This window comes from Pseudonaja textilis, chromosome 1 (assembly GCF_049901715.1).
Source record: "Pseudonaja textilis isolate UNSWEBS1 chromosome 1, rPseTex1.2, whole genome shotgun sequence".
Lineage (NCBI taxonomy): Eukaryota > Metazoa > Chordata > Lepidosauria > Squamata > Elapidae > Pseudonaja > Pseudonaja textilis.
Window position 1 is genome coordinate 37,424,960 of NC_141990.1, and position 23,305 is coordinate 37,448,264.

At 39.3% G+C, this 23,305-nt stretch overlaps 1 protein-coding gene and 1 long non-coding RNA gene across 6 annotated transcripts in view; one reads left to right on the plus strand and one right to left on the minus strand.

The window, feature by feature from the left end:
- The window catches only part of ATL2 (atlastin GTPase 2), a 50,134-nt gene that overhangs the window by 6,344 nt on the left and 20,485 nt on the right, over window positions 1-23,305 (minus strand). For all 5 annotated transcript variants that reach the window (XM_026695972.2, XM_026695971.2, XM_026695970.2 and 2 more), the window contains exons 2-9: window positions 13,467-13,723; window positions 12,242-12,376; window positions 8,372-8,476; window positions 5,960-6,010; window positions 5,003-5,059; window positions 3,931-4,023; window positions 3,645-3,783; window positions 2,120-2,247 (exon numbers count right to left, since the gene is read on the minus strand). In XM_026695972.2, coding sequence (XP_026551757.1) covers window positions 2,120-2,247; window positions 3,645-3,783; window positions 3,931-4,023; window positions 5,003-5,059; window positions 5,960-6,010; window positions 8,372-8,476; window positions 12,242-12,376; window positions 13,467-13,723 — 965 coding nt within the window. The remainder of the gene's footprint in view (window positions 1-2,119; window positions 2,248-3,644; window positions 3,784-3,930; window positions 4,024-5,002; window positions 5,060-5,959; window positions 6,011-8,371; window positions 8,477-12,241; window positions 12,377-13,466; window positions 13,724-23,305) is intronic.
- Window positions 9,915-10,758, plus strand: LOC148127565 (uncharacterized). Its single transcript, XR_015743193.1, has 2 exons — window positions 9,915-9,963; window positions 10,667-10,758. It is a non-coding gene; the product is annotated as an uncharacterized LOC148127565 (long non-coding RNA).

The following is a 23,305-nucleotide window of genomic DNA, read 5'->3' on the forward strand; positions in this document are numbered from 1 at the left end:
AGTATTTTACAATCTAATTTTGATTTAAAACAATACTTTTACAGACAAAAATCTAAGTCTATTAAATTTACATTTACATTTAAATTCAAATATAATTAAATGAAAGTGACTGGATTAAGTACCCCACCAATGTTATTTTAAACAAATCAAGAATTTTAATATGTTAATGATAATCAACATAAACTGAGCATATGCAATATAGCCGGAATACAAGAAAACTGTGATTTATTAAAGTTTCTTCTCATAATGTCACCATATTTAGTATGCTGTTTGAAAAAGTTTCTATTAAATAGTAAAGTTTCTCATACACAAACTCAAGGCAGTAATACCACAAATTTGCCTCTTTTGGATGACTGCATATTTGTTATTACGTAGTAGTAATGTTGGTCTGTGACTGTAATAAAAATTGATTATGTTTATTATTGACTAACCCTGAGGAAAAGGCTGCAAACAAAGACAATATAATTATATATTTCAAGTAGATTAATTTATAATTATCAAAGAGTAGTATACAGTGCATTCAAAAAGTATTCAGACCCCATTCACTTTTGCGAATTTTGTGATGCTGCAGCCTGATTCTATAGTTGTTGTTAATCTACACTCAGTACCTCATAATGAAAAAATGAAAACAGAATTTTATAAATATCTGTAAATTTATGAAAAAAAACCCTGAAATATTACATTGGCATAAGTATTCAGATCATACACACAGAACTTTGTTGGAGCATCTTTAGCATCAATTATACCCTGAGTCTTTTGGGATATGACATGGCAGGCTTTGCACACCTGATTGGTGGATTTTTTGCCAATCTTCCTTGCAATCCTCTCAAGCTGTCAGGTTGGATGGCAACCATCAATGGACAGCCATTTTCAGGTTCCTCCAGAGATGTTCAATAGGGTTCAAGTCAGGGCTCTGACTGGGTCACACTAGGACATTCACAGGGTTGTCCCTAAGCCACTCCTGTATTGTCTTGGCTGTGTGCTTAGGATTGTTCTCATGTTGGAAAATAAACCTTTGGCCCAGTCTGAGGTCCTAAGTGCTATGGAACAATTTTTCATTGAGGATATCCATGTACTTGCTCCATTCAGTTTTCCCTCAATCCTGGACAGTCTCCCAGTCCTTGCTGCTGAAAACACTCCCATAGCATGATGCTGCCACCACGCTTCACTGTTGGAATTATATTGGGTAGGTGATGAGCACTGCCTGGTTCCCTCCAGACATAATGTTTAGAATTTAGGCCAAACAGTTCAATGTTGGTTTCATCAGACCTGAGAAACCTGTTCCTCACAGTTTGAGAGTCCTTCATGTGCCTTTTTGCAAACTCCAAGTGGGCTTTCATATCGTTTTGCAGTGAGGCGAGACTGCTGTCTAGCCACTCTGCCATAAAGCCCAGATCGGTGGAGGGCTGCAGTGATAGTTGTCCTTCTGGAACTCTATCCCATCTCCACAAAGGATCTCTGGAGTTCAGTCAGATTGACCATTGGTTTCTTGGTCACCTCTGTTTCTAAGGCCCTTCTCCCCTGATTGCTCAGTTTGATAGGGCGACCAGCTCTTGGAAGAATCCTCCTTGTGCCAAACTTCTTTCATTTCAGAATTATAGAGGCCACTGTGCTCTTAGGAACCTTCAGGGCAGCAGACATTTTACTGTAGTCTCCCTGGATCTGTGACTTACAGTAATCCTGTCTCTGAGCTCTGCAGGCAGTTCCTTTGATCTCATGGCTTTTGCTCTGCTACAGTATGCATTCTATAGAGGTGTGTGCACCTTTCCAAATCATGTCCAATCAATTTAATTTAACACAGGTCAATTCTAATCAAGGTATAGAAACATGTTAGCAACTATCAAGAGAAATGGTAGGGGCACCCGAGCTAAATTTCAAGTAAGGTTGCAAAGGGTCTGAATACTTATACCAATGTGATATTTCAGTTTTTCTTTTTAATAAACTTATATGGGGTACTGAGTATAGGTTAATGAGAAAAAATGATTTCAACAGGTTTGGCTTTGAATATGCTAACTATGCATAGTATGTGAACAATGGAATACTACGGCATATCAAACTCTCTCATAATTAAAATTTACAAGAAAATATATTTATTTAAAGCATGGAACAATGATTGTACCTTAAAATATTGCACTAGATCTCTACAAGTCACTTTTGAGCCACTAATTTCTTTTTCTACCAGATTTTTAGGAGCAAGCAGCAAAGGAATCAGATTCCGCAATTCTTTCTTAAACTCTTCATCAATATCTGGTGGAATAAATAAAAATGGTGTAAGAAATTTTATTCAAAATCACTGAGATAATATTAACAGAACTATCCCAACTTTGTTACAAACATTCCCCCAAAATAAAATCTTAGTCAAATGTGAATTGCTAATTTATGAAACATTTACTCTTCATAAAGAATTAATATACAGTGTAGTCTTCATTTAAAAAAAAAAACAATAGTCAGAAGACACTCTATATTCTATAAACTCAAGATAAGCTCATCTGTGGATAAGTCAATTCTTGAATTTTTAATCAAAATACCATGAAAAATGTGCTATTCACAGATAACCTGAACCTCATGATATTCATGTTTCAATAAAGGAGAATAGCTATAGCTCTAGATTGAAATGAGGGGTCCTTGGTGCTCTCTGAATTTGGTTGTTTTCTTGTAGAATAAGCTCCTTGCTTACTAGCACTAATAATGTTACCTAGTTTGGGTAATGAAATGTCTGCAAGAAAACAACCAAGCTCAGAGAGCATGAAGGAACCACCTTCAGTTCATCTTTCAATTTTCACAATTGGCTTACCCACGGATGACACATTTTTCATAGTGTTTTGCTTTAAAGTTATAGGGCTGGCTTATCCATGGATAGGATTATACACAAGTATATACGGGCACATTAAAAGTGGTACTATATATACTCACAGATAAGCCCATTCATGGATAAGCCAAACCCAATTTTTTGGATGTATTTTGGTACCTAAGCTTCTTGGCTTACCCGTAAGTATTTATGATATGTAGTATCTTTTATATTCAGAAAGTAAGACAAAAAAGTAGAATGCCTGCAGAAAAAGAAAGTGCAAGTCATGTGTAAAAAAAGTATGCCATGAGGTGACGAACAAAAATTGGGAAGTGTGTTGCAAGTGTTTTATTTATTGATTTAGAAAAGGTGTACAAAAACAATTTATCTTTTCATTGTTAGAGGAACCAACTTGCAGTATTTGCACACCTAATTGCTCCTGGATCTTTCTGCCTGCTTGTAAATGCATAGCCACTTTGTTTCACTTTCTTCCCATTAAAGCAAAGCAGCTTGTAGAGGCAGCCTCGGAGGACTTCCAAAGTGGCTACTTTAAGTCTTGCAGAAGATACGGCTGCTTTAGAGGTTTGAAGAGAGGTATTTCATTTCTCCATGTTGTATAGCATTTCTTCTGAAAACTTTGCACAGTTCTTAATTGAAGAATTTAAACGGAATTAACATGCTGCAACAGGTACTCCTCCAACAACCACTTAAATTATCCCATCAACATTCAACTATGGCGTATTTCAGACTTGGGTATACTTTACTATTTCTTTTTACTACTTTTAATGCAACCATTCAAAGTGCATTTGAGTCTGTAATACATCCTAGCTAGCTATATAAACAGAAAATTTCCTACCATTTAGCCTCCCATCAAAATTTGGGTTAGTTGCAACTTTAAGACCAGGGTGCGGCAACAGGAAACAGCCTAGGTTACTGAAACATGAGTGAATGTGCTTCCTTACATTCTGAAGCTCTTCGTGCTGGTGCAATTTTACCTGGAGGCAACATACATTTTTAGAAGATACATTTTGCAGAAAGTTTGAAATAATCTAACACAAAAATAATTACTTGCATGTTCCAATTAGCTTAGCTCTATTTTTGTTTTTTTAAACAAAAATCAACTATTACTGATAATGAATTACCTGTAATCGCTTTTCTAGAAATTGTTTTCCTCCTTTTAAACCATATGGGTGTTCATATGGATAGCTCCAATCTCTAATTAAGAACATAAGAGTCTATGTAGAAATACAAAAATATGAGTTAACATTTTTGGCAAACAGAACACCACACCACTGAAAACATTATTATAAAATCTTTACTATTCATAATTCAACAAGCATCTTTTTACCCCTATATATTGCTTATATAAAAGCAGAATCAACAAGGAATACTTAAACTCATGGCTACCTCAGCTTCTTCTGATATTGTTACCCTGGAATAAAACTATCACATTCTTGAACTTATGCTGAACTATTTCTGATCAGACATAACTTGCCAGAACCAAATTCTAGAATATTTTGGTTATTATTCTGTTTCAGACAACAGAATCTAGATGAGGCAAATAAAGTGTATCCTACCAGCTCCCGAGCTTGTTTCCAATCTTTTTCCTTTTATCACTATTGCTGATGTCCTAGCCTAATATATCCCACTACACTCCCTCCCTCTCCAATCTTTTTACCTTTCCTCAACTATTAATGTTCTTCATTTTTTTCTTTTGATTATCCAACCTTGAAACAAAATAACCTCTTTCATAAATGTAATACTTAAAACATGTTTCAGTTCAGATATAGGTTACCTGAAACCAGGCATTTCATGCACATTCCGAATACACTTACATATTATTTTACTACAGTTACAACAGGAGCTTTGAAGCAAGCTGAATCATGAAAAAAACTTGTATAAAAATTATTACCCTGCAGTAAGCATAAGAATTAAAAGACAGTCACATCCTTCTCCTCAGACAAAATAGAAGTTGTAAACCAATTTGCCAATTTGCTGAGATGGAACGATGACTTCTAAAAAGCAGCAAACTGGCAAAGATCTCTTTCTCTCTCTCCGTCAGGGCTCTTAAGAATTAGTAGTGGTTAAAAATCAGATATATATGTCACATGCTGGGCAGATGATGCAATTACTTTTTTATAATTACTATTGTAATATATGAAACTTCCCTGAGATAAACAAACATGGAAATAGCAAATATAATCACACTATTACCTGAAATGGTTTTTGATAAATTTCTTCCATTGCTAGCCTTCCATACTCTGTAAAAAGCTATTAAACAAAGTTAAGAATGTATACATAAAAGACAAAGATATATACAACGCAGTAATAATCATTTACTCATGAAGAAGTGATGGGCTATACTTATAAAGTTAGATAGCTGCACATAATTTTAGAACTCTAAATAAACTGATTTGGTTATTAATTGGTTATTAATCTAACCAATTAATAACTAAATACTTTTCTACATTCCGAATTCAGGAATCTCAACAGAATAATATTGAATAATATTGATAATAATAATCTTTTTCTAATTTTCTGAATATTTGAACTGCAATGCTGCAAATATTATGCTTATGCAGAATGTTGTTACTGTGATCATGAAGTTATGAAGATCTGTGATCATGAATTGTTTAATAGTGTGCAAAAAAGGTTCTATTTTAAGCCTTTATTTTTTAAAGTTTGTTTAAAAGGGTGTTAACAACCCCAATGAAAATAAAGAGTAAATGGCTCTCAAATATAGTTAAAAGTTTAGTGGCATAGTAAGTATTCATACTTCCAAGAAGATATAATCTGAGCGAGAACTGCATGATTAAGGTATTAGGTAGCTCAAGAATATATTAGAAAATGTACTGGAAATTACTGTTTACCAATTTATAACCTATACAATTCATAGTGTTCCAATACAATTTGACTTAAATAGATCTCAAATTCTATATTTATAAAATTGTTTTCCTAATTAGGAAAACAATTTAACAACATATACATACATACATAAATACATACATTTCCCTAAAGAATCCCCTTACTTAATCAGGAACCTTTCAAAATTGAGCTCATGAAGGCACAAATGTTGTCAAAATATGTTTTTGGTCCTTGACACATTCCATGTGCAAAGAGCTTATTAAAATATTAGTAATGGAAGTCACTATAGAATCAGGATATATTTACTTGCAAATGCTGAAGATCATCTTCTTGGATGTTCTGTGATAGATTGTATACCTATAAAATGTAATAATTTTTACATTTACTAATTTATTTATTAAACAAATTTATAAGGCTGCCTAACTCACGCAAATTGAATCTGGGCATCTTATAATATTAAAATTTCACAATATAAATAGCTATACCATCCCCCAGTGGCAACAACCGCAAGGTCCAAACTGTAATTAAACTTATTAGGTGATTTGCTTTTTAGATTTGTAACAGTCTGCCAACCAAACTAAACAGCATCTTAGGTGGAGAGTTCCCTCAATTTCTAATCTGAGTTGAAAGTTTCTTTTAAAAAAGTGTTCTCTCTTCATTCTCTCTGTGGGAGAAGGGTCTGGAAAATAAGAGATTGCTTATAGAAATTCTCGTGTCCCTTCTCCCCCCAAAAAATGGAGTGGAGAGACTGGAGATGAGATTTCACAAGAATGCTGTAAATTGTTTGCATAGCATGCTCATAGCTCCAGGTCCCAGGCTACTATCGTAATTACATTGTTTTTAATATGTACTAACTAGGCAGTAGGCAGGCTCTCTAGAATTTTAAAGAGCAAGAAAGTGGTTAGGAAGCAAACAAAAATTGAAGGAGTGAAATTGACTATTCTCATTTTTTTCCAGTGGGAAAACACAGTCACAGGATTTCCCACTTAGCCACTGATTTATTTAGCAGTGGAATTACTACTCCCAATTAGGGTTGTTAGCTGAGAACTACCTCAGCTATAATAATTAAAGCTGAATGCTTGTAATAACAGAATGTTCTGGTCAACTGCAGCAATCAGAAAATCCCAGCAAAATAAAACAGAGGAGGACATTTAGATTAGAACTTGTAATTAATACTGGATGTTACTACTAAAGATGCCCAATTTAAAAACTTTAAATACTCAGAACTAGCAAGCCAGGGTTTTATTTTAAATTACTTTGCTGCCTATCTCATCTTATTAAAGGAGAACCTCGTATTACTGGAGAACTATTACTGGAAAGCATCAATTCTCTTCTTAAACATTTTAATACCCCATTAGCAACAATAAATATTTTTTGATTTTATTGTCAAAAGTAACATTTCAGACTGGAAGTGACTAATAACTTTTACATACAACCCAAGATCCTGAAATCTGGAAAAAGCATAAAAATATTTTAACACCCAGTGTAACTATTATGAAGAGCCTACAAGTGAGTATTAACCCACTGAAGTAGAAAAAAAATGACATTCCCTGAAATAGCTGTGAAACTGTCACTGGGGATATATGAAGGGCATCTGTACATACAATCACCAGGAGTCAGGCTTCAGTCAAATAATCAATGTATCATTAAGGAGAAATTTATTAAGAAATATAGAGAAATTAATATTAATCAACATATTATTGATGTATTAATAAATTAAAATAATACATTATTCAGGAAAAAATCATTCCAAGCTAGAGTATAGTCCTTGCTTAATAATGATATTTGAGACTAGCATTTCTGTCACTAAGTAATGTGCCCCTAAAGTGCAATGTCATGTGAACACGCCACTTAATGATGGCAGTTCTGGCAGACTCCAGCTACCATCATTAAGTGAATTATCACAGGTCATTAAGTGAGGACCTGATGTGACCGCAACTTCCGACTTTCCGACAGCTTCCCACTGGCTTTCTTGTGGGAAGTTGACAGGAAGATTGCAAATGTGACTGTAGGACATTGCAATAGATGGAAGGGACCAATCTTAAGTATACTCATTCACTGCGCTTGTAAATCCATATGGTGGCTAAATGAGTGGTCCTTTAAGTGAGGACCACTCGCATATTAAATTATTAAATTCCAAGATAGTTAAGTTAGCTTTATACATAGACACAATGCCCTTGCATTTGCTACTGGTAGTAGATTTATTCCAGAAAAACCTATATAGATTATTATAATTTAACAGCCACTCATTCATTAACTATTTGAACTTCAGACCCTTTTTTATCCTTTTAAATGTGTAAATTATATTAGACTGAAATTAAAAATATGGACTGAATTAGTATCTGTATCTTGGTTTTCCACATTTTAATCAAGATCATCCACTTCTACATAGTATTGGTTTTTTAAATCTAAACAAAGAACTTCTAAAATTTGTATCACACTTCAGATTAGCATTATATTTAAAACCTACTGTTCCTAGGGTCTGAAAGTTGTAATCCAACCAAAAGATTAAGTATAATGGTTCTTTCTATAATACATATAATTTATATATTACACATATTTCTATGCTGTCATAATCAAAACAACTCTCATTGGAAAAAAAACATAAAACAAGAAAGCAATAAATGGTTTTACTATTATGTTTTCAGGTGACATACATATTTAGAAATAAGGAAAATATTTAAAGTCTACCATCATCTGACATGATTATAAATTTACCTGGACTGAACTTGTCATGGTGCTTAAAGCAAATACTGTTGCACAGTCTTTGATAGTTGATTGACTATCAAAGGCACCTTGGGTATCCATTAGTAGTACAGCAACCTACAGGGTTTTTTTTTAAAGAAAAAGAGAATGAATTAACAATTATTTCACTTTAAATTTGAAAGCTTAAATTCAATGGAGGTATGATATCAGCAATGTTTCACTGTATTTTAATTCCTTCCACTCAGTCATCACAAAATGTACAGTTACCTTCACCAATATCCACAACCACTTTAATTAACAGTCAAAATTCTAAAAAGTGATCAAATACTCAGTATTCACACTTTTGAATATGAAGCAAAAAAACTCACAAGTGAAAATGTACATAATGCTATGGTGTGGCTAGGGATAAGAAACATGTTTATGCTAGTAAATATTACCAATATCACTATATAGACCACCAGGAGGCAGTACTGGATCACTTTCATAGTTATTAGAAATTATCAGTTCCTGGTAGGACTCTGAGCCCCAAAGAATAACATCCCACTAGAAAACCAATCAAAGGTGGTTTGATTGCCTCTAAGTGGTCAGTTAACTGAATATGCCACGTAGAATGTACATTATATAAAAAGAGAGAAAATTTCCCCTACAGATGGATGAAAATAATGTCAACTCTTGAAGTATAACATAATTTAACTTACTGTATATACTCGAGTATAAGCCGAGTTTTTCAGCACATTTTTTGTGCTGAAAAAAACGCCCTCGGCTTATACTCGAGTGAGATTCCCCTCTGAAAAAAAAATGGCGTGGAGCTCCGGAGCTGCGCAGCCGCTTCCCTGCTTCCGTGTTTCCTTTGCAACTTGTAAGCATGGAGGTAATCGGAAGCAGAAAAGTTCTTGCATGAGGATATATTGTTTTTTCTTTTTTTAACTGTTTTTAGGGAAGGAAAAAGACCCACTGTCATGTGAGAATGCTCAGACACGAAATCCGCCCGAAAATAAGTGTGTGTGTGTGGGGGGGTTTAACAGAGGGAAGACGTAGGGAGAAGGCAAAAGCGACAGAAGATCCTTCAGGGGAAACTCAGGGGGAGACTCACCCTTGGTCCAGATGAGCCCCCTTCCCCGCCCCTAAGGAAGCAGAGGCAGCCAGCAAGGGCAGGCAAGCCCCACTTCGCGGACTCCATCTGTCCTCGCTCCCACCCACCCAAAGCCACGAAGTCCCCCAATCGCGCAGCCCAGAATCGCCCTCCCTTCAGGGGGCAGCAACGATGGCCGGTGTTTCCCGAAACAAGTAGCTCCGCCGTGCAATGAAAGCGCCCTGGCTCTAGGCTTGCGGGCTCAGAAAACAACGCGAGCCAAGGTGGCTTCGGCTCTGCTTGGCTTCGTTTTCTCAGCCCCAGCTGCTTTCAGTCCGCTCGGGAGGAGGAGGAGGAGGAGGTGGTGGCGGTGGCTCGCGTTGTTTTCTGAGCTCTAGGCTCGCAGGCTCAGAAAACAATGCGAGCCGAGGTGGCTTCGGCTCCGCTGGCTTCCTTTCCTCAGCCCCAGCTTTCAGTCCGCTCGGGAGGAGGGGAGGAGGTAGTGGCGGCGGCTCGCGTTGTTTTCTGAGCTGTAGGCTCTAGGCTCGCGGGCTCAGAAAACAACGCAAGCCGAGGTGGCTGCTGCTTGGCTTCGTTTCCTCAGCCCCAGCTGCTTTCAGTCCGCTCAGGAGGAGGGGGAGGAGGTAGTGGCGGCGGCTCGCATTGTTTTCTGAGCTCTAGGCTCTAGGCTCGCGGGCTCAGAAAACAACGCGAGCTGACGCCACCACCTCCTCCCCTCCTCCCGAGCAGACTGAAAGCAGCTGGGGCTGAGGAAACGGCAAGCGGAGCCGAAACCACCTCGGCTCGCGTTGTTTTCTGAGCCCGCGAGCCTAGAGCCAGGGCGCTTTCATTGCACGGCGGAGCTTCTTGTCTCGGGAAACGCCAGGCGTCATTGCTGCCCCGAGGGGAGGGCGATTCTGGGCTGCGCGATTGGGGGACTTCGTGGCTTTGGGTGGGTGGGTGGGTGGGAGCGAGGACGTTGACTTTAAGCGCTGCCAACCGAGTGTTTCACAAATACCAGTGGGACCTCCGTCCACCACCACCCCTCCCTCTTTTGCCTCCTTCCTTCTGATCAATCAGGTTTTCCCAGTATTTGCTCACAGCTGCATTTTCTCCTCTGCCATGCTAAGCGTTGAACGCGGGGATTTCTGATTCCCCTTAAATGCGCGTGGATATGCTGCGGGGTGTTTTCTTCCAAACACCCCATGGGCAGAGAACACTGGCTTTCATGATAGTGAGATCATTTCCCAAATTAATTGATTCACTAACCCAAAAGAAGATGATGATGATGACAGTGGGAGGCAGGAGTCACTCTCTCCCTTGCAAGCCCCCAGTGCCCGGGGCTGGCGAAAAAAGCAAGAGCCGTTCTTATGATCTCCCTCCCTCTCTCTCTCTCTCTCTCTCTCTCTTCTCCCTGAATACAGTCAAGCCCTTTCCAGCACGTGCGATCCGCCGCCACCGCTTTGTACCTTGCAAATGCAAAACCCCAGGGATTTTGCATTTGCAAGGTGCAAAGCGCGGCGGCGGATCACGCGTGCTGGAAAGGGCTTGACTGTATTACGGGGAGAGAGAGAGAGAGAGAGATCATAAGAACGGCTCTTGCTTTTTTTCCGCAAGGGAGAGAGTGACTCCTGCCTCCCACTGTCATCATTATCTTCTTCTTTTGGGTTAGTGAATCAATTAAACCTTTCATGATAGTGAGATCGTTTCCCAAATTTCCCTTAAATCAGGGAAGAAATCAGAAACAAACCTTTGGACTGAGAATAAGCCTGTTCCTATGATGCCATTTTTGTTCACTGCAGTATGAAAAGTGTGAAAAAAAACACTTCTTTTTCTTCATCTTCTTGTTCCCTATTTACTGGTCTCTTTCAAAGAGGAAATTGTGAACATCAAACTTATTCTCAACTGTCCTAGTGAAAGTTTTTATTGGTATCTATTTTTATTTTTGAAATTTACCAGTAGTGGCTGCATTTCCCACCTTAGGCTTATACTCGAGTCAGTAAGTTTTCCCAGTTTTTTGTGGTAAAATTAGGTGCCTCGGCTTATATTCGGGTCGACTTATACTCGAGTATATACGGTATGTGTATATTTCTCTGAAGTTTAAGGGAAGGTGGGCCATACAGCTTCATCTAGTGATTAAGGCAGCAGGCCAGAACCAGAAGATTGTGAATGTAGTCTCACTTTAGGCATGAAAATCAGCTGGGTGACTTTTGATCAATCATATTTTCTCAGCCCGATCTATCTCACAGGGTTGTCTTAGAGAAAATAGGAGGAGGAAGGAGCATTAGGAATGTTTGCTGCCTTGAGAGTTATGTATAAAAAATAATAATAAAAGTCTGTTAAAAACAAATTATTCTGACAGAGTAAATGTTACTGAATATTTTCAAAAGTTCAATTCTGTATTATACTGCATATATTATTAAGACATTTTTACATTACAATTAGTTACAACACTAAACAAGTATACAGTAAGGCTGAAACTGATGAGTCAATGACTCTTAGGTCATTTTGTAAATATGTTTAAAGTATTGCTGTTATTCATAGCTAGAAAAAGAACAGCCAAGTGCCTATCAAGTTCAAGCAGCAGGAGGTAGACTGTACATGTATGGAAAACTTATTTATGTCTGTAATTTGGCCATGCTGACTCCATGAAATTCCATGCCTGGAGAATCCTGACAATATATTTCAGAGGTATCTAAAACATCACATTAACTCATATTAGGAAGAGGAATAAAAATATTTCACATTCACTTTTTGCATTCTCTGTTCAGTAAGTCAATAAGCATTACATCAGATACTTAATAGATTACCTTTGTCCCATCAGGTTTGGGAATTATGAATACTTCACTCCAAACCTGGATGCCAGTTGTTTCTCTCTCACACCCTCCTCTCCATGTAAAGCCAGTCAAAGGATCATTATCTCCGCCTATCCAAGAAGATGACTCCTATAACAGAACACAAATATACACATATATATGTAATAATATGAGAGGCTCAAGGCAATTATGCATTGATATTGCATGCTTAATTTTGACTAATATGAAAAACATGTCATTACAAGTAGTCCTTGTGCTGGCAATGGGGATCCAAATTCTGTTGCTAATTGATACAATTTGAAGCACAATGTCATATTGCATTACTTAGCAAAGGCAGTGTCAAAAACCCAGGACTGTGGTGTCATTAAGCAGGGGCGTGCAGGTTGGCATTACGGAGTGCAGGCAAGTGACATAGGCAGATTCTATGGATCATGAGCATCACTATGGATTGTGGGAGGACCAGCAGGGACCACTTCTGAGGCCATGGGCCAGTGGAGGCCATGGACAGCCCTTCCAAGTATCAGTATCTTAGCAGGGGTTGCTAGCTACTGCCAATGGGAAGTAGTAGAAAATGAATGAGATCTATGGGATCTTGTACTCCATAGTGGGGCTCCTTGAAAGAAAATATGGTGACAGCAACTTATAGGTGTAATTGGGACCTTCCCTGCCAGCTTCCCTGTTGATTTTGCTTGTGGGAAGCAGGCAGGGAAAGTCTCAAATGGCAATCATATTTATGGCTTGCTGCTATGCCATAATTGTGAGCTTGGCACCTGATCACGTGACTATGGTGGCAAATACTCATATTAAAACACAAGAAGTATCAATCTCAATTTTTCAAATACTGAACTCCCATTTACCCCTAACTTTAAAAATTACTTATACTGCATTCTAAACAAAAACATTCCTTGTATTTCTATTATGAACAAACTATTTTTTTATCATAATCCATTCCATTTTATCTTTCATAAGCAATTTAGAAGATCTGATCATTGCAATGGATTGTGAATTGAAATTGAAAAAATATAGTACTTTGAACTGAATATTTTCCATTACAACGAAGTATTACTTAGTTACAAGTAGTTCCTGCGTAAATGGCATATTGTATACTGTTTTGCTTTTTAGTTCTAATATATGGTTACCAACTACATTAATGTTAATTAATATTGGCTATGTTAATTATATATACCTCAAATTTCCTCAATAATGTTTAGAAACCCACCTTGTTATACATATACCTAAGCATGAAATCCAAGAGAAATGATTTGCCTTTACGGAATGCACCAGCAACAGAAACTACTACTATGTTGAGGTCTCTTATATGTTCCTGAAGCAAGATTCTCTCCAATGCTGATTCATCCAGTTCAAAGTTGTGATCGTCTTCATGAGCAAGAACTATCTGTACTGGGCATGGCTTTTCAGGAATTGCTTCATCAGCATCCAAAGTGGCGTTCTCTTCTGCATCCTCATAGCTCTCTCCTAAAAAATAATTGGATAATATTAGATACACCATTCTGTTTGATATCTTCTGTATATATAAGAAAAATGAAGTACAGGCTTCTAATTACTACTTTGTAGTATTATTTTGTAGTATCCAACTATTTTGGTAGTTAGAATATCTGCACAAGCCACACAAATTCTCCATTTCAACTGGATTTACTCTTTCTATCATCAAGAACTCCATTTCTGAAGCCTGAGAAAAAAATAATTTCTACTTAGCAACTGAATCTAATAGTATCCTAGTTCTACATTAAGCCAAAACAAAACAAAAAAATATTTGGCACCTCCCCACATATTCTGAATGACAATATTATTCAGAACTATTCTATGGATTTCAAAATTCAGAACTGTATAATTAGGATATTACCAAATGAAACAGGTAAGACTTTTCTTTTCAGGTCTTCAAACCAAACGTATTTGAGACCCATTTCTTAATTTTATTACATATCTGTATAAATACTATGTTGTGACCAGACGCTGATACAGAAATACTATCCCAAAGCTAGCAGTATAAACCATTTTGAATAGAGAAATTGTTGAAAAGTTTATCATTATCTTCCATAAAAGAATTCAAGCCCTATATTTTCAATTCAAGCCTAGAGTCACCTTGATAGAGAGGTAGGCAGCATATAACTAAACAAACAAATAAATAAATAAATAAATAAATATCTCCCTAATAGACATTTCTCACATGCTGTAATTTTGGGGCTTTAATTGTCTGATATCATCTTTTTAAGCATTGTATCAAGTCTACTATCATGTTCCTAGTTTCGATAATAACCTGAATTTTTTATTTTACTAAATAAATTTGCTTGTTGCCCATCTTACTGCAAGGTGACTGAGCAACTTACATTAAAAGCAATAAATTACACATACATACAAACAACTTTTTATAGGATTATAAATCTTCTGCCCAATTGAATGGATCCTTTTATTTGACAAAAAGAGAATATTCTAATAATGAATTCAACCATTGTTTTAGGAGTCTCTTTTCATAGAGCTCTTTGCTCTAATTAAATTGTGCTGAATAATGACTTCAGCATTAATATATTAATTCCAGGTTTTAAAAATCTTAAATTTTAAATTTTCTTTTGGGAAGAAACACAGAAAAGCTTTTGTGCTAAAAACAGTAACAATACATCACAATGAGACAATGTAGCTGTGAGATCATTTTATCTGTGCACCTACCAAATGTTTGTAAAAGTTTCACCTCATAGAAATTATTCTGATTACATGGTATCAAAGTGTTAGTATAGTATATAAATATAAGACAACATGAAGGGCTTCTGGCACAGGATGGGTTATACCTCAAAAGAACTGAAAAGAACATATTTGGAAAACAATTGGCTTGGCTTACCCAAAGGATTTAAAACTAAAACAGGAACGGGAAGGAGACCAATCTTTAGGATCTAATCCCAACCAAGCATAAATGTCAAGGCAACCAATCAAGTGATGAAAAGAAATGGAAAGTCAAATATAAAACAGGAGACCTAAGAAACAAATGCAGGGTCAGTAACAAATGACTCAGGTGCCTACATACTCAAAGTATGAGGAACAAGTAGGGAGAACCTGAACTCCTAATACATGTGGCAAGTATAACATAGTTGCTATTACTGAAACTTGGAGGAATAAAACCCATGAGTAAAACATACTGCTAGAAAAATTTAAACTGTTCAAAAGAAACAGACATAACCAAAGAGGAGGTGAAGAAGTTGCATTATATGTAAGAAATAATTACACTGCTACAGAAATGAAAAAACAAAACAAAACCAAGAAAGAAAACCTTGAATGCATTTGGATTACTATAAGAGGAAAAAAAGAATTAAATTGCCATAGGTATATACTACAGACCACCAAACGAAGCAGAAGGAATAAATATTTTTTTGCTAATCAATTATCAATTGTAAATATAATCAATTAACAATAGTAAAGTGGGACTTTACATTGACATCAACTAGGAGACAAAGTGTGCACAAAGTGGGAGATCAAACAGATTCCGGACAAATCTAGCAAACAACTTTGTCATTGAAAAAGTAAAGGAGGAAACCAGGGGGAAAGCCAAGGCACAGAATGAACTTATTTTAGAAGTTTCTTTCAACATGTGAAAAACAAGAAAATAGTCAAACCATCAGTCCAATTATGGAGGAAGATAGAAATGAGGTGATGGGTAACAGGGAGAAAGCGGAAATATTTAATTCATTATTTACGCAAAAGGAAAATGAATTAAAGAGTTTACATCTTTCTTTACACAAAAGGAAAAAATAGTCCAACCTATCAAAAAAAAAAAAAAAAAAAACAGGAATACAAATCAAAATAGGCAAGAAAATGATAAGAGAGCACCTATTCACTTTAGACGAGTTCAAATTGCCAGGACCAGATGGATCACATCCCAGAATTCTGAAAGAGCTGGCAGATGTGATTTTAGGACCACTGAACAAAATCTTTCAAAGCTGTTGGAACACTAGGGAAATACCAGAGGCATGAAAAAAAAGCTGATGTAGTTCCAATTTTCAAAAGGGGAGAAAAATGGATCCAGGAAACTACAGACCAATCAATCTGACATCAGTACCAGGAAAATCCTGGAAAAGATAATCAAGCAGCAGATTTGCAAGCATCTAAAAATTAACAAAGCTATTATTAGATAAAAGTCAACATGGATTTGTTAAAAACTCATCATCATGACAATCTTATTGCCCTCTTTGACAAAATGACTAAATTAGTGGATCAGAAAAATACTGAGAATGTAGTTTACTTGGACTTCAGTAACACATTTGACAAAGTAGATTACAGTCTGCTTCTTGGTAAGATAGAAAAATCTGGGGTAGACAGCATCACCACCAAATGATTCATAACTAGCTGACCAACCCCACTGAACATGGAACTACATCTACATGGAGGGAAGAATGCAGTGGGGTACTCCAAGGTTCTGTCTTAGGTCCAGTATTTTTTAACATCTTCAAAAATGTTAAAAATTTAGATGAAGGGATAGAAGAGGTCATCAAATTTGCAGATGACATCAAGCTGTGGATAATAGCCAACATTTAGAGGATAAGTTCAAAATAAAGACAGATTTTGAAAGACTTGAACACTGGATCCTATCCAAAAAAATGCAATTCAGTGGTGAAAAAAGGTGTTACACTTAAGCAAGAAAAGTCAAATGCACAGGTATAAAACAGGTGGCATCTGGTTCAACAGTAGTGCCTGTGAGAGGGATCTAGTTGTTTTGCTGGACAACCACTTAAGTATGATGCAGCAGTGTGCAAAAAAAGACAATGCAGTCCTAGGCTCCATCAACAGAGGCATACTATTAAGAACACATGAAGTAATAATATCACTTTATGCTGCACTGGTAAGCCCACAGCTGAAGTACTGGATCCAGTTCTAGTTACTACAATACAAAAAGGGCATTAAGACTCCAGAAAGAGTGCAGAGAAGAGCAACAAAGATTAGGAGTCTGGAGGCTAAACTGCATGATGAACTGCAGGAACTAGGTATGTTTAATCTAATGAAGAGAACAACTACTTGTAACATGACAGCAGTCTTTCAATGCTTGAGGGGCTGTCACATAGAAGAGGGCTCATCTATTCTCCAAAGCACTTGAGATCAGAACAAGAAGTAATAGGTGGAAGATTATCAGAGAGAGATCCAATCTAAAATAAAAGAGAGGTTTCCTGACAGTGAGAACAATTAATCAGTTGAACAGTTTGTTCCATAAGCAGTGAGTGCTCCATCACTGGAGGTTTTCAAGGAGAGATTGGACAACCATTTGTCCAGAATGGTGTAGGGCCGTGATGGCAAACCTGTGGCATGCAGAGCCATCTCTGCCATCACCCCAGCTCAGTTCCACTGCGCATGCGTACGCGCCTCCCGCCAGCAGCTGATTTTTGGCTCTCTGCTGTGCAGGCACAGGGGAGCATGTGGGAGCATGCATGCACAGGTGGGGAGGGGGAGTGTGGGGGGATCACACGCGTCTGTGCAGGGGGACCATAGGAGAGGTGTCGCATGTTCATTGCACTATGGATGCAGGCACGCGTGCACCACTTTCGGCATGCAACAACAAAAAGGTTAGCCATCACTGGTATAGGGTTTCCTGCTGAAGCAAGAGCTTGGACTAGATGAGCTTCCAACCCTGTTATTCTATGTTTTTATTGGTTGCTGCTCACAAGTTTATATTCCTTGCCATATCCGTTTCCTTTTCAAAATTATAAGAAATGCTTTAATATTTTACATGTAAATTAATCGTATTTGTTATTTTAGATTTAAACTGACTTGTCGCTAAATTAGATAAGTCCATTAAATTTGGTAAGCAATGTTTTTAATATAATTTTATAGTAATACATGTTATAATTTTTTAATTATAAAAATAGTCGCTGGGAATACAAGTGTAATATATTATTACTGCTATTAAATAAAATATTAAAAGATAACATCTGACGCTTACTCAGCACCTCTGCTTTTATAGCTCAGTGGAATTTTATCAAGACTTTTGCAACAATTGTTGAGGGTTCACCATCTCTAACAGGAGTGTTCTAGTTCAAGGTTCAGCCAACAAACTCCTCCAGAAGCTAAATCAGAACTAAGGAGAGGAGAGGTAATTTTACTAAACTGACAACTGGCTCAATTACTAGCTAGCTCCTATCTGAGGTTGAAAGCATTGAGATCAAAGAAAAAAAAGCTTCAAGGCAGCTGGATATGTTATCTAAGTGTGAAGAAGGGCGCTGTTACTTAACTGATACGCCCGTTCTCTGTGAGCTGTGAAGAGCATCCAGAAATGGGGAGGTGCTTCAGTCTCTTCTGGAAAGGCTGAGCTTAAAACTCCGGGATGCTCCTCCTCCTCCACGGAACACCTCCTCAGCATCCCCCAGTTTTGCGAAGACTGAATGCCAAAGTCCGGGACTCATCACCTAATCTAGATCCCTGACTGGAACGGAACCCCACCAGACGGAAAGAAATGGGTGGGGCTGGATGCTCTTCACAGCTCACAGAGAACAGGCGTATCAGGTAAGTACCAACACCCTTTCTCCAGAAGAGCATCCAGAAGTGAGACATACCAAAGCTTGGCCTGTCCTTAGGGAGGGACTCCATCTGGATCGAAATCCACTCCTAAACTCTGTGGACCCTCTGCAGGACTCTTCTGCCAAATGAAGCGTCCGCTAAGACATAGACATCAATTTTATAATTTTTGGCAAAGGGAGATGGTGAAGCCCAAGCTGCCGCTCTGCAAATTTCATCTATGGAAGCCCGTGTGGCCCATGCTGCTGATGTTGCCGCACTCCTTGTTGAGTGGGTTGTAATACCCCTAGGAACTGCGATGGACTGGCATTCGTAACTTTTGGCTATGGTGGCTCTCAACCATCTACCGATGGTTGTGGACAACACCTTTTGCCCTAAAGTAGATGGGTTGATAGGAATAGAGCCTCAGATTTTCCAAATGCTGCCGTGCGGTCTAGATAGATGCTTAAGGCCCTTCGAACGTCAAGTCGAGGCCATTGATGCTCCAGTCTATGAGATGGTTTCGGACAAAAATTTGGAAGGACCAACTCCTGCGCTCTGTGGAAGGCTGAATTTACCTTAGGAGTGAACGATGGATCAAATTGGAGAATCACTCTGTCCGCATGAAACACTCACAGGTCCTTTCTCATTGACAATGCCGCCAATTTGGAAATTCTTCTAGCTGATGTGATTGCAATTAGGAAGATCACCTTATATGTCAGGAATTTAAGACTACTGGTTCTTAAAGGCTCGAACAGGCCAGTTGTAAGTGCGGTTAACACCTTGTTGAGATCCCAGGTGAGATAGTGGTGAATTACAGGAGGTTGTAAGTTTGCAGCACCCTTAAGAAAGCTGCGGACATGTGGATGGTGCGCTATGGAATGGAGGTCGCCCCAGGTTATCACCAAGGCTAAAGCCGCCACCTACTTTACTACGTAAAGTATTTGGAGATACGCCCTTGGTCAACCCCTCCTGTAAAAAAGTCCAATAATTGTCCTATTGAGGGAGCAGTTGGGTCGATCTTAGACCCCTGGCACCAGCGACAGAAGGCTGACCACGTGGCCTCGTATATACAATTTGTTGAGGACCGTCTGGATGCTTGAATAGTGGCAATAGCATCCTCTAAAACTTGTTGGGCCCTTAAATGGCTCCACTCAACCTCCATATGGCCAGACTGAGCCATTGTGGGTTCGGGTGAAGTATCGGCCCCTGGGAGTGGGAAACCTTGGACGGTGGAATTTTCCAAGGTTGTTCTCTCAATAGGTTCTGTAAATCTGCGAACCACGTTTGCCTGGATCAGTAAGGGGCGACCAATATCAATTCTGCTCATTCCTCCAATAACTTCTGGATCAACCTGGGTATTACCGGGAGTGGAGGAAATGCATATAGAAGTCTGGGAGGCCATGGACATCGCAGGGCATTGACGGCCTCTGCACCCTGAGTCGGGTACCTTGAAATATACCGGGGCAATTGGGCATTGAGAGGAGAGGCAAATAGATCGATTACCGGTTGCCCAAACCTCTGCCCTGCTTCCTGAAAGACAGCCGGCTGTATGCGCCACTCTGCCTGATCTATTGTAGCCCTGCTGAGCCAGTCTGCTTGTGTGTTTAAGGCCCCTGCTATGTGTTCTGCCTTGAGCGAAGACAGATTGGCCTCAGCCCATCTGAACAACTTGGCCATCTCCACCATCAAAAGTTTGGAATGGGTACCCCCCTGTCTGTTTACGTGGTCCTTGGTTGTGATATTGTCTGTCAAGACCAGAACGTGGCGTGATTGGAAAAGGGGTAGAACACTGTGTAACGCCAGGTGAACTGCTCGCAGTTCCAACAGGTTGATGCTTTGAGATGGTTCGGAAATAGTCCAAATTCCCTGTGCAGTGTGGGATTGGAAGTGAGCTCCCCATCCTACCAGGCTGACATCGGTTGTGATCGTTGCCCTGTGAGGTTCCTTGAAAGGACACCCCTTGTTTATTGTTTTTTCCGACCACCAGCGGAGCGATCGGAGAACATTGTGTGGTACCTTTATCCGGACGTTGGAAGTGGCTCTTCCGGATCGCTGGAAAGGTAGCAGGAACCACTGCAGCTCTCTAGAATGGAATCGAGCCCAAGGCACAATGGAAATACAAGAAATCAGTTTCCCTAACAGTTGAGACAGCAATGCCAGGGAAACTTTCTTTAAGGCTCTGATCTCTTTGGCCAAAGACTGGATATTGCTTAACTTGTCCTGAGAGAGAAAGACCTTGCCCTCCATGGTATCTATCACTGCCCCTAAATGAACTAACCTAGTTGAGGGGATCAAATGGCTTTTATCCCAATTTATGGAAAAACCATGACCCTGAAGGGTCTCCAGAGTAATATTGGTATCCAAATTTGCTTGATGTCTGGACGATGACCAAATTAAAATATCATCCAGATAACATTGTAAACGAACAGATTTGATCCTGAGTGAGGCAGCCAAAGCTGCGAGGACCTTGGTAAAGGTCCTAGGGGCCGAAGCCAGACCAAATGGCAGGGCGATATATTCGTAGTGCCGATTACAATAGCAAAATCTAAGATATCTGTAGTGAGCAGGTCTAATTGGTATATGTAAATAAGCCTCTGTGAGATCTATAGAGGTCATGACATCGTTCTCTCTGATGCTGAACAGAATGGACTGGAGAGTAGTCATCTTGAATTTTCGATAAACCAATGATTTGTTCAGACGTTTGAGGTCCAGAATTGCCCTCCAGCCCCCCGAACTCTTTGGGACTACAAACAATAGAGAGTAACAGCCTTGACCCCGCTGTTCAGATGGGACCTGTCTAATAACCTGAATATGCAGAAGATGATTGATAGCCTCCTGCATCAACACCCTCTTAATGGGGTCCGTGGACCTAGGGCTCCTAATGAAAAAGTTCGGGGGGAGGATTTAAACTCTAGCACAAAACCAAACCTTATAGTGTCCTTGACCCACGCATCAGAGGAGGAACTGTCCCATTGATCAGCAAACAATTTTAGCCGCCCTCCAATGGGAACTGCTGTCAAGGGCTCACTTGGGGCGACAAAAAAATCGGCCTCTAGTGCCTCTGGGGTTTCTACTATTTTGGCCTCTCCGCTGACCTCTATTGGAAGACCTATCATGTCTAAAACTGGCCCTGTAGCCTGATGTTCTCTGAGATCTGGGAACGTAGGGGCCCTGATAGTAGGGCCGAAAGGAAGCCCTTCGAAACAACTGGGGCATTCTGTTTTCAGACCTCTGAAAAAGAGGGGGAAGCACTTTTTTCTTGTTTCTATTCTCTATAAAGAGGGGCTCCAAGACACTGCCAAATAATTTATCCCCAGATATTGGGGCTGATGCCAACTTGCATTTATGCTTGGTATCCGCCTGCCAATGTCTGAACCATAGCAGTCTCTGTGTTGATACGTGAGATGCTATGGCCCTAGACGAGAATTTGACCGCATTAAATGTGGCATCGGCGGAGAACTCTGCAGCTGCAATAATTTTAGCTATGTCCTGGTAGTCTCTGACATTTGACGCCGGCAATATATCCCTCAAGTGGAAGAGCCATCGGAGGGAGGGCCATGTAAAAAAAGGATGCAGTTGTAGCTGCCCTAAAAGGCCCAGGCATCAGAAACGTGCCCCCTGCGGAGTGTTAACTCTGCTCTCTTTTCTTCCGGTCTCAGGGCTTCCTTGGCCTCGTTGGGAAAGGTTGAAGAAGAGGCCAAGTCCATCTGATGGATCGACCCTCCCCCTCCATGGAAACATCCTGATCCTCAAAGTCCACCTCCTCCCGAAGACCCTGGGCTGGTATGTTAGGAATATTGGGGAATACCTGAGATTGATGTTGTTGGATATGCGCAAAGGATCGAGCGGACAGGGATCCCGCATCCGAAGCGGCCAAGAAGTGCCTAGTCCTGATGGATTGCTGAACTCCAGCTGCAATGCCCCTTTGAATCGCCATCTCCATCCACTGCCTCATTTCGATGGGGATAGTCTCAGGTAATCCCTCCTCCTGTCTTAGGCCGCTGGCCATAGGGGTGAAGGTTGCCTCTGGAATTGGCCGGGCAATGCTCAATGGAGGAGATGTGCCTGGGGGGGGGTGTCCAGAAACCGCCTGTCTGGGCTGGTTAGATAAGTCCAAGGGCCCCATCAATGGGTTTGGATTCTGATCAGATTGTTGTGTTATAGCCATCTTGTCTGCCTCCCTGGCTCGTTTCTGCAATTGTCTTTCCAGTGCTAGGTGCCATCTATGGGCATCCTTCTCTTCTGCCTTAGAGGCCTTTTTTGAGGGGCCCTGGCTTGTCTTGGGACTTATTTGGCTTGGAGCGGAAAGTGTTGTCACGTTCCATTGTGTATGACGTTCCATTGTCTTGCCTCTGAATGTAATTTTATTTTTTTTTATAAATTATTATGATTATTATTAATATTGTTGTTGATATTTGTACTTTGGGGTGATGCCTTCCCTTGCAGTTGAAAGTAGAACACTCCTCCAGGAGAGTAAGACTACGTATGTATGTATGTATGTACGTATGAATGTGTGTGTGTGTGTGTGTGTGTGTATGTATATGTATATGGCATGCCCATATACAT